Genomic DNA, 14496 nt, shown 5'->3' with positions numbered 1-14496 from the left:
AAGTCCGTTGCATTCTTCTCCAGCCTCACTTCCTCTCTCCTGGGAGGCCTCTGTAACCTGTTTAGGCTCTGAACTTGCAGACCTTTTTCAGGGCTTTTATACATATTCATTTACATGGAGCTTTTATGCAAATTACAACCAACTGTCTTATTTGCAAATTTAACTTAATGTATGTTGAAACTCTTTGTACCCTCTTCTACTTTCAGTCTTTTTCATGGGTAAATATAATGGCATCCTTGCTGTATTTAACCATTCCTCTTTTGATACCCAGCTAGATTGTTTCCAAACCATTTTGCACTGTACATTTTCATCAGAATGTAGATACGTCCGTATAAGACATATAGATGTAGAGAGGTATACACGTGTGAACATATATACGCACACATGTCACACACATGCACCCCATCTTTGCCTTTTCTCCCTAGTATTTGGCCCCATTGCCAGTGTTTGTACAGGACAGGTCCCTGCATCGGGCAGTACTGTGTTGGGGGTGTGGCTGTGATCTTTGCAGTCTTGAACAAGACTACCTGAGGTCCATCCTCCCACCTGGGGCTCCTCCCTCTTCCTCCAGAACTGTGGCATTGTGGGAAGAAAAGCTACAGAAACAGCACAACTTTCGTGGAGTCTATGGAGACCCTCCCATCTCAGTTCCTCCAACTCCCATCACCGACAGTCCCCTTGAAATGGTGAATGCATCACTCTTGTGCTGGCCTCGGAAGCTGCACTAAGAAGATACCAAGCCAGCTTGTCTCTGCTGAGGCCATTGCACCCTGCCAAGCTGCCCAAGCAAACCCAGTCGCTTCCCCTGTCCTTTCAGATCAGTAGCTGCTCACCCTCCTGGGTGACTTGGGTGCCTGCCTGTCCGTGCTCAGCTCTCCCTCAGAGGCAGTCTGCTCCCCCCTCTGCATTACCCCTCTCCCAGCATACTGGGCTCCTCAGGGACCCTCCCAGCCTCGGACACACCCAGCCCGAGGATACCCTCAGTGTAGGCGAAGGTTTTAAGTAACTGATCTTACTGGGTTTTGATTACCTTCTTTGACAAGTACCCTTCATCTAGAATGTGTCTCAATATGCATGCCCCGCCCTGGGGATCGAGCCCACAGCACACAACCCTGACATGTGCCCTGACAGAATCAAACCGTGACCTCCTGGTTCATAAGTTGATGCTCAACCATTGAGCCATGCCAGACTGGGCCAGTTTGTACTTCTTAATCCCTTCACCTCCCCCCCCCCCCCATTCCTCCCTACCGATTTTTATGTGCCACACCTGGGTGCGGGGCCATTCACTTCCCTGGGCCCACCTCCCCTACCAGTCTTGTCCCTCATACCAATCTCGATGTGGCTTCTTCTTTATGTCCTTACTTGTAGGACTTCCGTTTCAGTGAGATTTCAGTTGGTTCTGAATGATGGTTGTTCTGTAGTTTAGTAATTTTGATGTAGTTGTGGGAGGAGGTGAGTACTGTTTACCTACGCCACCATCTTGACCAGAAGTCTTTTGCGATTTTCTTTCCAAAGCATAGGAAAAGGCAAGATGATAGAAAATGGGCGACAGTGAGAGGGTGTCAGCTGAGTGAGGGATAGCATGAGACAACAGTGGCCACTCTCAGAATGTTGGTTTGACCAACATGTTTGGAGGCCTTGCTGTGTGCCAGCCTGTGCTGAACACTGCACACTCAGGATTCCTGCCCCAGCGAGCTTGTGTTCTGTTGGGGAGGCAGCTATGTCCCAGGTAACTGGGGGCAACGGTGTTGGGACAGACGATGGCAGGCCCCTTCTCAAAGAGTCTCTGCCCGGGTGCAGGCGGCAGCGGTGAGGAGCCCGTTGCAGGCTGCAGCTGGGGCCGTCCCCGTTATCTGCATCATATGCCACTACGTAATGGCGGAAATACCCAGTGAGTGTTACAAAATGATGTTAGTGTACTAACCTCAGATTTCTGTTTAATGACGTTGCATCTGTTCACCGTTCCAGACCTGCCAAGAAGTGGGACACTGCAGCTATTCAGTACTTTCAGAACATCCTGAAAGGTAAGGCAAGTGTGCCATCACCGCAGCCCGTGTTGAACTGACACCCAAGGTGGTTTAACCTTCAATTGGGGAGGTGGGGGGTTTGAGATGTGCATGCTTCGCTGTTTGGCCCTCCTCATATGGGTTCATAAGTTATCTGGAGCTTCTTCTACCCCAATGGCACAGTGACGCTGCAGTCCTGGAATTTTTGGGGGGTGAATGTGGACATCAGTAATTGAGAGGTGAGGTTAGAAAGAGGCTGTATGGGTAAGAGATGCTTACACAGAAACAATGCCTGCCTCTTAGTTTGCGTAGAAGCTGAAGCACTGCAAAATAAATTTACGTGCATTTTACTGACCCAGCAACTGATTAAAAGCCCCAGTTAGTGTGTAATCATTGCTAATTTAGCAGGTGTAGACGGTCTCAGAGCACCTTCGCAGCGTGTTCTCTTCGTGTTGGTGAGTGTAGCCATGTGATAAGGAGGCTCACTTGTGGCAGCTGCCCAAACCCCTGGCAGTCAAGAGCCACATAGCTGCCCGCCTCCGAGGGCTGTTTTGAGAAGTAGTGGGTGTGAGCTCTTGGTGCTGCCTGTGCCTGTGGTGGTCCTGGCCCCTCTCCTCTGCTGCCCCACTGTCCGGTTAAAGCAGGGTGTGGAACCTTTTTTCTGTCAAAGGCCATTTGACATCATTCTCGGGCCATACACAGTTATCAACTTAAAAATCAGCCTGCTGTATTTGGTCAAACATTTAATTGACGCACCCCGAATGCCTTGGCAGGGCCAGGCCAAGTGATTTCACAGGCCTTATGGGCCCTCAGGCCAGATCTTCCCCACCCCTCTGCTAAAGAAACGGCCAGATGCTGTGAGAAATCGGAGGTTGGGGTGAGGGTCGCTGGTTTTGGAGTTTTGGTCCCTGTGAGCCTAGTGGGGAGTGCTGGCAGACAGAGTTTGGAAGAGGCAGAGTGCCTAGGTTTGAATACTGCCCTGTTTCTGCTGTGGAGCCTTCGCTGAGCCTGGTCCCTTCACCTGTACAGTGACTCTCAAAGGTTATGGTAAGAGTGAAATGAAATACGTTTGTAAAGGACTTAGCATGGTGTCCACTAGGCACCCATACATGGAGCTGCTGGGTTAGTAAGTCTCCGAGAGGGTCAAGAGCTCTGCTCTGTGGGCATTTGGAAAGCGGACTCGGATGAAAGACTGTGGGTGGATGGGGACAGGAGACAGGCTGCCTGCCTGCCAGGAGAACCTCCCCTCGACTTGCCCACCTGCAGACCTTCCTGCATTCAGACCCACCTGCAGGGGGAAGCCGTGGGACCTGTGGTGCTGGGTAATCAGAAGTGGTTAGCAGAGATTAATAGGTGGGAAATAGTCCAGTTGTTTCAAATATACTTTTGATATCAGCTAATTGATATTTTCATTTATGCCACTTAGCAACTACCCAGGTGGAAGCCAAATTATGTGCTGTAGAAGATGATACTTTTGAGGTTTATCTTTATGTAACTATAAAAAATGAAAAAGTAAGTGAAAAAATTGTATTTTAAAAATAGTTTACTATTGTTTAAAAATCTTATTTTAATAAAACAGAATAAACACCAAAGGAAACAATGTCATTCACACAATAAGAAATTTTCTTAATCTTTCAAGGTCTGGCTTAGATCAGAAGTTAGCAGGACTGTTTCTTCTTTTAATTCAATAATTACTTTAATGTTTTATTTAGACAGCATTTTACTTAGTAATTGACAAGAACTTATTCCTATTGTGCTGAGTATGAAATGTTATTTCCTTATAAGAGGACATTTTTATAAATACATACATTTGGTATAGTTCACTGCTTCTCTCACCCCACAGTTTTCTCATCATGTATAATATGTGCACATTGTAGAGACTTCAGATAACAGCCCTGGCTGGTTTGGCTCAGTGGATAGAGTGCCATCCTGCGGATTGAAGGGTCCTGGGTTCAATTCCAGTCAAGGGCACGTACCTCGGTTGCAGGCTCCTCCCTGGCCCAGGCCCTAGTCAGGGCTCATGCAGGAGACAACCAGTCGATGTGTTTCTCTCACATCGACTTTTCTCTCTGTCTTTCCCTCTCTTCTACTCTCTCTGAAAATCAGTGGAAAAATATCCTCTGGTGAGGATTAAAAAAAATAAAAAAATTCAGATAACGGAAGTAGAAAGAAAGTGGGCATCACATGTGAGCCCCCTGCTCCAGTATAAGCTGTTAGCATGTGGTTGCCTTTATGAAGGGTGGTACAGGGTGCAGCTCAGCACCTTGTGTGGAGGTAGCTGGAGATGCTGATCTAGATTGCTTGGGGCCCGCAGAGGTCATCTAAATCACAGACTTATTTAAAAATTTTATTTTGAAATATTTTTACAGTTCAGACAAGATGTAAGCATAGTGCAGATTTGTGTATATGCTTTACCTGGGTCCCCCTAACGTTAACCATACAAACCAGTGGTTCAGTGATTAAAACCAGAAAATTAACACTGATAAAAATACTATTTTTAGAAAATCTACAGATCTTATTTGAATTTTGCCAGTGTTCCCACTAATTTCCTTTCTCTGTGCTGGGATCTGATCGAGGATCCCACTTGTATCTGGTTGTCATGTCTCTAGTCTCCTTAGTCTGATGAGACAGTTCTTCAGTCTTTCCTCATAAGACCTTGAGATTTATGAAGAGTACTGGCTAGTTATTTTGTGGAATGTCACTCAATTTTTATTTTATTTTTTAATTTAAATTCTTTATTATTAAAAGTATTACATATGTCTCCTTTCCCCCCCATAGACCTGTCCCCGCCGGCTCCCGTCTCCCAGCACAGGCCCTCATCCCCCTACTGTCTGTGTCCACTGGTTCTGCTTATATGCAGGCATACAAGTCCTTTGGTCGATCTCTTACTTCCCCTGCTCCCAGCCTCCCTTACCTTTCCTCTGAGGTTGGACGGTCTGTTAGATGCTTCTATGTCTCTGGATCTATTTTTGTTCATCAGTTTATGTTGTTCATTATATTCCACAAATGAGTGAGATAATGTGATATTTATCTTTCTCCGACTGGCTTATTTCTCTTAGCATAATGCTCTCCAGGTCCATCCATGCTGTTGCAGTTTTTCTAAAAAAATGTTTTCTCATGTTTAGATTGAGTTTCTAAAATTTTTTTTAAAATATATTTTTATTGATTTCAAAGAGGAAGGGAGTCCGAGCGAGAGATAGAATATCAATGAGAGAGAATCATTGATTGGCTGCTTCCTGCCCGCCCCCTACTGGGGATCGAGCCCACAACCCCGGGCATGTGCTCTGACCAGGAATTGAACCATTACCTCCCGGTTCATAGGTTGATAGTCAACCACTAAGCAGCCAGGCAGAGTTTCTAAGTTTTTAGCAAATATGCTGCAAAAGTGAGATTGAACCCTTCTTAGTGCATCATATGAGAAGGTTCATGATGTTGATATGTCTCATCACTAGGCATGTTTACCTTGATCAGCTGGGTAAGGTGGTATCTGCTTTTTTGAAATGATTAAGCATCTTATGGGGGAATACTTTGAGACTGCAAATATCTATCAGTGATTCTGGCCTGCAAAACTTATTTCTGTGGTATTTGCCCATTTCCATCATGCCTTTTACTTTTTTAAAAAATCCTCATCCGAGGATATTTTTCCATTTACTTTTTTTTGTTTTTAGAGAGAGTAGATGGGAGGGAGGAGTAGGAGGAAAGGAGGGAGGGGAGGGGAGAGGAGGGGGGAGAGAGAGAGAGAGAGAGAGAGAGAGAGAGAGAGAGAGAGAGAAACGTCCATGTGAAAGAGACACATTGATTGTTTGCCTTCTGCATGTGCCTGAGAGGGGCCGGGGATTGAACCTGCAGCCGAGGTACGGTGCCCTTGGCTGGAATTGAACCTGTGCCCCTCAGTCTGCAGGCCGACGCACTAACCAGTGAGAAAACCGGCCAGGATTCTACATTTTTACTTGTAATTATGTAAAGAAGAACTGTTCCTTCTCCCCCATTTATTAACTGATTCAGTAATTTATGTTAGTATGGACTCCTGGGTATTTAATTACCCTGGGTGATATAATCCATTACTATCACTATTTTGTTGCTCAAATGGTCACAGATTTGTCCATTAGGAGCTTTTCCAAAGTGCCTTATGTTCCCCATCATTGTTGAAAACTCCCTACTTTCTCTACTACAGGATACTCCTGGCTAATTTGGTCGTTTTCCAGTTTCAGGCCTAGACTCAGCCACTGCTCCAATAAGTTCATTTTATTGACAAGTGGTATTTAGGTATCGGGATCAGGGCACTAGGTATTCTCATTGCTACTGCGATGTCATTGATTGTAGGCCCTCTCAGCAGACAGGAAATACAGGGTATCCCAAAAATGTATACACACCCTTTGAATAATTACAAAGACAGTGTTTATTACAATACATTTCATTTTTGAAATTGAACAATCAGCTATTAAAGTATGTATACATTTTGGGGGGACACCCTGTATCTGTCTATATGCTAACCAATGCACACATACATCTGCATTTGTTTCTAGATCTGTCCATCTGTACATATATTAAGTACCTCTAATTTCAATCCAGCACCTCCCCTTTCCTGATTCTTTAAAAAAATTTTTAAGTACTGATTTTTAGAGGAAGGGGTGAGAGAGAGAGAGAGAGACATTGATGTGAGAGAGAAACACAGACCATTTACCTCCCGCACACGCACGGACCTGGGATGGAACCTGCAACCTGGGCATATGCCCTGACCAGGAATTGAACCCACCACCCTTTGGTGTATGGGACGATGCTCCAACCAACTGAGCCATACTGGCCAGGGCCCCTTTCCTCATTCTTTTTTTAAAATATATTTTATTGATTTTTTACAGCCCTTTCCTCATTCTTGACATCTGTCTCCTACTATTCATGTAAAGTGATTTAGAATTGCTAACCCACATTCCCGTGAAAAATAAATTTGTCTTTAACCTTACAGAATGCAGCCAAAACTCTGTTTTCCAAAGTAACCTAGGCTTGTTCTTTTCCCCCTAACCTCTTCAGTGTGATCATTTTACTCGTTTTTAATGAAGTTGTTACTTTTTGTATTATATTTAGGTTCCCCGCATCCTTGTTTATTTTACCTATGACTTTTCATTACTTATTTTACTACCTGAAAATGCCAAAATGTTGGCTATGGGAACAGTCTTGTAAACAGATCTTTTAATTAAATTCTCTACTAACCTGCTTCTTTCTTCTTGCTTTCAAGAGTAGGTTTCTCTTTCTCGCTGGGTATGGTTGTGTGTGGATGATAACTTGCTCTTACTTTAAGGTGGTGAAGTATAGGAGGCAAGCTTAGCAGAGAGAACTAACAGAGGGTGCAGGAGGTCATATTTGCCAGAAAGAGAAATATAGGGGCAACAGTTTCCAGCTTTCAAAGGAAGCACAAAATGTGTCCCAGTGTGTTCTTTTGTTTGCCTGGCTTCTTTCACTCAACAAAATTATTTTAAGACTAGAGGCCCGTTGCAGGAAGATTCCTGCAAGAATACGGCTTCCGGAGGCCAGAGCGAAGCAGAGAAGGGAGCGAAGCCCACGGACTTTGCCCCCTTCTCCACTGCCTCGCTCCCTCCTGTCTCTACCAACTCGGCTCCCTCCCTTCTCCGCCACTTCACTCCGGCCCTTCTACGCCACTTCGCTCCCTCCCATCTCTGCTGCCTCACTCCCTTCCGTGTCCACTGCCTCAGCTTCGCTCCTGTCTCCGTTCCCTTCTCTGCCATTTTGCCCCCTTCTGCAGCGCTTTGCTTCCTTCTACACTGTCTTCAGTCTTCGCTCCGGGTTGGGTCGCATGCAGGACGCCTGGATGACAGCCAGGTGGGCTGGCGGATAGCGCTGTCCCGCCCTGCCTGCAGTATGCAAATTTAACGGCCATCTTTGTTGGGTTAATTTGCATACTCTTCTGATTGGCTGATGGGTGTAGCGAAGGTACGGTCAGTTAGCATCTTTGTCTTTTATTAGTGTAGACTATAGGCCCAGTGCACAAAATTTGTGCGGGGGGGGGGTCCCTCAGCCCAGCCTGTGCCCTCTCGCAGTCTGGGACCCCTTGGGAGATAACGACCTGCTGGCTTAGGCCTGCTCCCGGGTGGCAGAGGACAGGCCCAATCCCTAGGTGCAGCCCCTGGTCGGGCTCAGAGCAGGGCCGATTGGGGAGTTGGGGCGCCACCCCCTGTCATGCACAGAGCAGGGCGGATTGGGTGGTTGCGATGCCACCCTCAGTCACGCTCAGGGTAGGGCCGATTGGGGGGTTGGGGCACCGCCCCCTGTCACACTCAAGGCAGGGTAGATGGGGAGGTTGCGGTGTCACCCCCTGTCACGCACAGAGCAGGGCCAATCGGGGTTGGGGCGCTGCCCCGTGTCACACACAGAGCAGGGCCCATCAGGGGGGTTGGGGCTCCGTACCCTGTCACGCACAGAGCAGGGCCAATCAGAGGGTTGGGGCGCTGCCCCCTGTCACGCACAGAGCAGGGCCCAACAGGGGGGTTGGGGCTCTGTACCCTGTCACGCACAGAGCAGGGCCCATCAGGGGGTTGGGGAGCTCCCCCCTGTCACGCACAAAGCAGGGCCGATCAGGGGGTTGAGGAGCTCCCCCTGTCACTCACAGAGTAGGGCCGATAGGGAAGTTGGGGCACCGCCCCCTGTCACACACAGAGCAGGGCCGATCAGGGGGTTTGGGCGCTGCCCCCTGTCACGCTGAACCTGGTGCCGGGAGGCCTCTTGGCTCCGCTGATCCCTGTGCTGGGAGGCATATTACCCTTTTACTATATAGGATAGAGGCCTGGTGCACGGGTGGGTGCTGGCTGGTTTGCCCTGGAGGGTGTCCTGGATCAGGGTGGGGGTCCCCACTGGGGTGCCTGGCCAGCCTGGGTGAGGGGATGATGGCTGTTTGCAGCTGGTCACACACCCTTCAGGGTGGGGGGTCCCAACTGGGGTGCCTGGCCAGTCTGGGTGAGGGGCTGAGGGCTGTTTGCAGGCTGGGGGTGACTGAAGCTCCCATCCGCTCCTTGTTTTCTTTTCTTTTATTTTTTATTCTGGGCCAGCTTTAGCTTTGAGGCTTGGCTCCAGCTCTTAGGCCTCCGCTGCTGAAAGCAAGTTTCTGGCCTTTGTTTACCTTCTATATTTGAAACAATGTTGTGATCCTGCTGGCTGAAGCCCTGGGGACTAAAGCAGGTTTCTGGGGTTTTGTTTAGCTTCTATATTTGAAACATAGTTGCTTAGAGTTGCAGCTCAGAGGCCGGCAGCGTCAGGCAGGGAACGTTGGAGCCCTCCGTCACTGAAGCAAGCAAGCCTCATGTTCGCTTTAAGCTGCCTGGCTGCCAGCCGCCATCTTGGCTGGCAGTTAATTTGTATATTGCCCTGATTAGCCAATGGGAAGGGTAGCGGTTGTACGCTAATTACCATATTTCTCTTTTATTAGATAGAACTAGGGGCCCGGTGCACGAAATTCGTGCACTGGGTGTGTGTGTGTGGGGGGGGGGGGAGTGTCCCTCAGCCCAGCCTGCCCCCTCTCACATACTGGGAGCCCTCAGGCGTTGACCCCCATCACCCTCCAATCGCAGGATCGGCCCCTTGCCCAGGCCTGACGCCTCTGACAGAGGTGTCAGGCCTGGGCAGGGGACCCTCATTTCCCCCCATCACTGGTTCTGCCCCCAGCCCAGGCCTGATGCCTCTGGCCCAGGCATCAGGCCTGGGCAGGGGACCCCCAGACCCGTCCGATTGCTGGCTCTGCCCCTTGCCCAGGCCTGATGCCTCAGCCAGAGGCGTAGACCCCCATCACCCTCCAATCGCCTGATCAGCCCCTTGCCCAGGCCTGACGCCTCCGCCAGAGGTGTCAGGCTTGGACAGGGGCCCCCCATCTCCCCCCGATCACTGGCTCTGGCCCCCGCCCAGGCCTGAGGCCTCTGGCCCAGGAATCATGCCTGGGCAGGGGACCCCCATCTCCCTCTGATCGCTTGCTCCACCCCCCGCCCAAGCCTGACGCCTCTGACCCAGGCTTCAGGCCTGGGCAAGGGGACCATCATATCCCCCCAATCCCCGGATCAGTCCCCCGCCCAGGCCTGATGCCTTGGCCAGAGGAGTTGACCCTCATCACCCTCCGATCACCAATCACCGGATCGGCCCCTTGACCAGGCCTGAGGCCTCCGGCAGAGGTGTCAGGCCTGGGCAGGGGACCCCCAGCTCCCCGCGGTTGCAGGCTCCGCCCCTGCCCAGGCCTAACGCCTCTGGCTGAGGCGTCCGGCCCGGGCAGCGGGGACCCGCAGCTGCAGTGGCCCCGCGATCGTGGGCTCCGCTTTAGGTCCAGGCAAGGGACCCCTAGCTCCCGGGACTGCCAGCTTCGACCGTGTCCAGCTCCCATCGCTGGCTCCACCCCTACTTCCTGCTATCACTGGCCAGGGCGGCAAAGGCGCCTGATTCTCCGATCATGGCTGGGGGGCAGGGCAAAGGCGGCCCCAGGGCCGCCTTTGCCCTGCCCCCCAACTCTTAGCTCCCCCCTGGGTTTCTGATCACTGTCAGTGGCAGGGGGCTTCTTCCTGCTTTCCCTTCTGCCTCCCGGCATTGTGCCTACATATGCAAATTAACCGCCACCTTGTTGGCAGTTAATTTGCATATAGCCCTGATTAGCCAATGAAAAGGGTATCGCCGTACGCCAATTACCATTTTTCTCTTTTATTAGTATAGATACCATCCATGTTGTTCCTTTTTTTTTTTAAAATATATATTTTATTGATTTTTTACAGAGAGGAAGGGAGAGAGATAGAGAGTTAGAAACATTGATGAGAGAGAATCATCGATCAGCTGCCTCCTGCACATCTCCCACTGGGGATATGCCCGCAATCCAGGTACATGCCCTTGACTGGAATCGAATCTGGGACCTCTCAGTCCACAGGCCGACGCTCTATCCACTGAGCCAAACCGGTTTCGGCCATGTTGTTCCTTTTATTGTCAAAAGCAAAGGAATTGTTTTTGTCTGGATATACTTGTGTGTTTATCTGTTCACTTGTTGATGGACATTTCAGTTGTGACTAGTTTGGGTAATTACAAATAAAACTGCTATGAATATTCATGTACAAGACTTCCTGTGGACCTATCCTTTAATTTCTGGATAGTAGGTATTAAGAGACTACCAAAGCGTTGGCCGGTGTGGCTCACTGGTAGAGTGTCAGTCTGTGCACCGAAGGATTGGGGCACGTGCTGGAGGCAACGAATTGATGTGTGTCTCTCATATTGATGTTTCTATCTCTCCCTCTCCTGCCTTCCCTCCCAATCTCTAAAAATCAATGGAAAAAATATCCTCGGGTGAGGATTAAAAAAAAAAAAGACTATCAAATTGTTTTCCAAAGTGGTTGATCATTTAAAATCCCCTCAGCAGATAGCCACTTGGCCTGGAGGTCAAACCCTCCCTGGAATTCGCTACAACAATCAAGGTTTAACTATAAGACTGCAAACAAAGACCACTAGGGGGTGCACCAAGGAAGCATAACAAAATGCGGAGACAAAGAAACAGGACAAAATTGTCAATGGAAGATATAGAGTTCAGAACCACACTTTTAAGGTCTCTCAAGAACTGTTTAGAAGCCGCCGATAAACTTAATGAGATCTACAAGAAAACTAATGAGACCCTCGATGTTATGTTGGGGAACCAACTAGAAATTAAGCATACACGGACTGAAATAACGAATATTATACAGACGCCCGACAGCAGACCAGAGGAGCGCAAGAATCAAGTCAATGATTTGAAATGCGAGGAAGCAAAAAACACCCAACCGGAAAAGCAAAATGAAAAAAGAATCCAAAAATGCGAGGATAGTGTAAGGAGCCTCTGGGACAGCTTCAAGCGTACCAACATCAGAATTATAGGGGTGCCAGAAGATGAGAGAGAGCAAGATATTGAAAACCTATTTGAAGAAATAATGACAGAAAACTTCCCCCACCTGGTGAAAGAAATGGACTTACAGGTCCAAGAAGCGCGGAGAACCCCAAACAAAAGGAATCCAAAGAGGACCACACCAAGACACATCATAATTAAAATGCCAAGAGCAAAAGATAAAGAGAGAATCTTAAAAACAGCAAGAGAAAGAAACTCAGTTACCTATAAGGGAATACCCATTCGACTGTCAGCTGATTTCTCAACAGAAACTTTGCAGGCCAGAAGGGAGTGGCAAGAAATATTCAAAGTGATGAATACCAAGAACCTACAACCAAGATTACTTTATCCAGCAAAGCTATCATTCAGAATTGAAGGTCAGATAAAGAGCTTCACAGATAAGGAAAAGCTAAAGGAGTTCATCACCACCAAACCAGGATTATATGAAATGCTGAAAGGTATCCTTTAAGAAGAGGAAGAGGAAGAAAAAGGTAAAGATACAAATTATGAACAACAAATATGCATCTATCAACAAGTGAATCTAAGAATCAAGTGAATAAATAATCTGATGAACAGAATGAACTGGTGATTATAATAGAATCAGGGACATAGAAAGGGAATGGACTGACTATTCTTGGGGGGGAAAGGGGGTGTGGGAGATGCGGGAAGAGACTGGACAAAAATCGTGCACCTATGGATGAGGACAGTGGGTGGGGAGTGAGGGCGGAGGGTGGGGCGGGAACTGGGAGGAGGGGAGATATGGGGGGGAAAAAAGAGGAACAAATGTAATAATCTGAACAATAAAGATTTAATTTAAAAAAAAAATAAAATCCCCTCAGCAGTGTCTGAGAGTTCCACTTCCTCCACATTTTCTTCAACACTTGCATGGTCATTCTTATAGATGAATAGTGGTATCTCTTTGTGGTTTAAATTTGCATTTCCCTGTGATTAGTGATGTTGAGCATCTTTTCGTGTACCTGTTGGCCATCTGTCTGTCTCCTGTGGAAACATGTCTTCACATCGCCCATTTTTTATTTGGATTGTTTGTTCTTTTGCTGGTGAGTTATATGAGTTCTTTATATGTTCTGGATACTAATTCCTTACCAGATATATGATTTGCCGACATGTTCTCCCATTCAATAGGTCGCCTTTTCATTTTGTTGATGGTTTTCTTTGTTGTGCAGAAGCTTCTTAGTTTGATGTAGTACCACTTGTTTATTTTTGCTTTTGTTTTCTTTGATGCCAACAGGTATCAAATTAAAAAAATCATCGTCAAGATTTATGTCAAAGAGCTTACCACCTAGAGTTTTTTCTTCTATGAATTTTAATAATTTGAGGTCTTATAATCAAGTCCTCAATCCATCTTTGAGTTAATTTTGTGTATGGCGTAAGGTAGTGGTCCAGTTTTCCCAGTACTATTTACTGAAAAGACTGTCCTTTCTCTGTTGTATATTCTTGGCCCCTTTGTCATAAATTAACTGACTATATATGTGTGGGCTTATTTCTGGACTCTCTATTCTATTTCACTGATCTATGTGTCTGTTTTATGCCAGTACCATACTGTTAAATACAATTTTTTACAGTTTACATTCAGAATTGCATTAGTTCAGATGTACAGCACAGTGGTCAATTATACACTTCACAGTGTGCTTCCCCATGCTGCTTTGATTACTATCTTCCACCCATTCTTTATGGGTTGTTTGTTTTCTTTTTATCGAGTTTTGAGAGTTCTTTATATGTTTTGGATACACATCCATCCAGATATGTTATTTAGAAATATATATTTTTAAATTTTATTGATTTTCTTTTTTAGAGAGAGATGGAGGGAGAGGGAGAGAGAAACATTGATGTGGGAGCAAAGCATTGAACAGCTGCCTCCTGCACAACCCCTGCTGGGGATCAAGCCCACAACCTGGGCATGTGCCCTGACCAGGAATTGAACCTTCTGGTGCACCACCGGCCAGGGGTAGAAATATTTTCTTCCTATCTTTGGATTGTTCTTAACAGTATGTTTTTAAGAGCAGAAATTTTAAATTTTGATAAGGTCTGATTTATCAGTTTTTCCTTCTATGATTTGTATTTTGTCTTCCCCCTACCCCCCCTACCCAAGATCTTTGCATGGCAAAGTTATGTTAGCTCTTCAGTGCTTTTAAGAATATTTTGTTTTTGTATTTCATACAGATTCTTACTGTTTTTCTTATCAGGAAGAATGGTCAGAAATATTTGGTTCATCATTACCAGTGCAGCAATCAAGAGATCAAGTTCTATCAAATTATGTTTTATAAAATAATTTTTCTGAGGATCAAAATTGTGGTTAGGTTTGGAATATTTTCTGAATAGTCATTTGACTATATTTGTCTCATAATTCATAAAATGTTTAAAATTGTACAGGTTTGTGTTAATGATGATCTGGTTGCAAAGAACTTCGCTTGTTATGTATCACCCATGGAGAATAAAAACCTTGATTCTTTAGAGAAACCAAGATTGAGTATAAAGTCAGCCTCCTTTCCCAATAAACTCAATCCAGCACTTAGTCTTTGGCCAATGTTTTTGCAAGGAAAAGATTCTCAAGGAATGGAAAGTGAGTAGCTCCTCACCAATATGCTT

General features: G+C 46.8%; 1 protein-coding gene across 1 annotated transcript in view; it reads left to right on the top strand.

Annotated features, from left to right (window-relative positions):
* TDRD12 (tudor domain containing 12) overlaps positions 1 to 14496 on the top strand; it is an 84045-nt gene that overhangs the window by 12115 nt on the left and 57434 nt on the right. The window contains exons 6-8 of the mRNA XM_059667046.1: positions 1969 to 2024; positions 3433 to 3518; positions 14281 to 14470. Coding sequence (XP_059523029.1) covers positions 1969 to 2024; positions 3433 to 3518; positions 14281 to 14470 — 332 coding nt within the window. The remainder of the gene's footprint in view (positions 1 to 1968; positions 2025 to 3432; positions 3519 to 14280; positions 14471 to 14496) is intronic.

This window comes from Myotis daubentonii, chromosome 15 (genome assembly GCF_963259705.1).
Source record: "Myotis daubentonii chromosome 15, mMyoDau2.1, whole genome shotgun sequence".
Lineage (NCBI taxonomy): Eukaryota > Metazoa > Chordata > Mammalia > Chiroptera > Vespertilionidae > Myotis > Myotis daubentonii.
The sequence above is the reverse complement of the archived record's forward strand: the minus strand, read 5'-3'. Positions and strand labels throughout refer to the sequence as shown.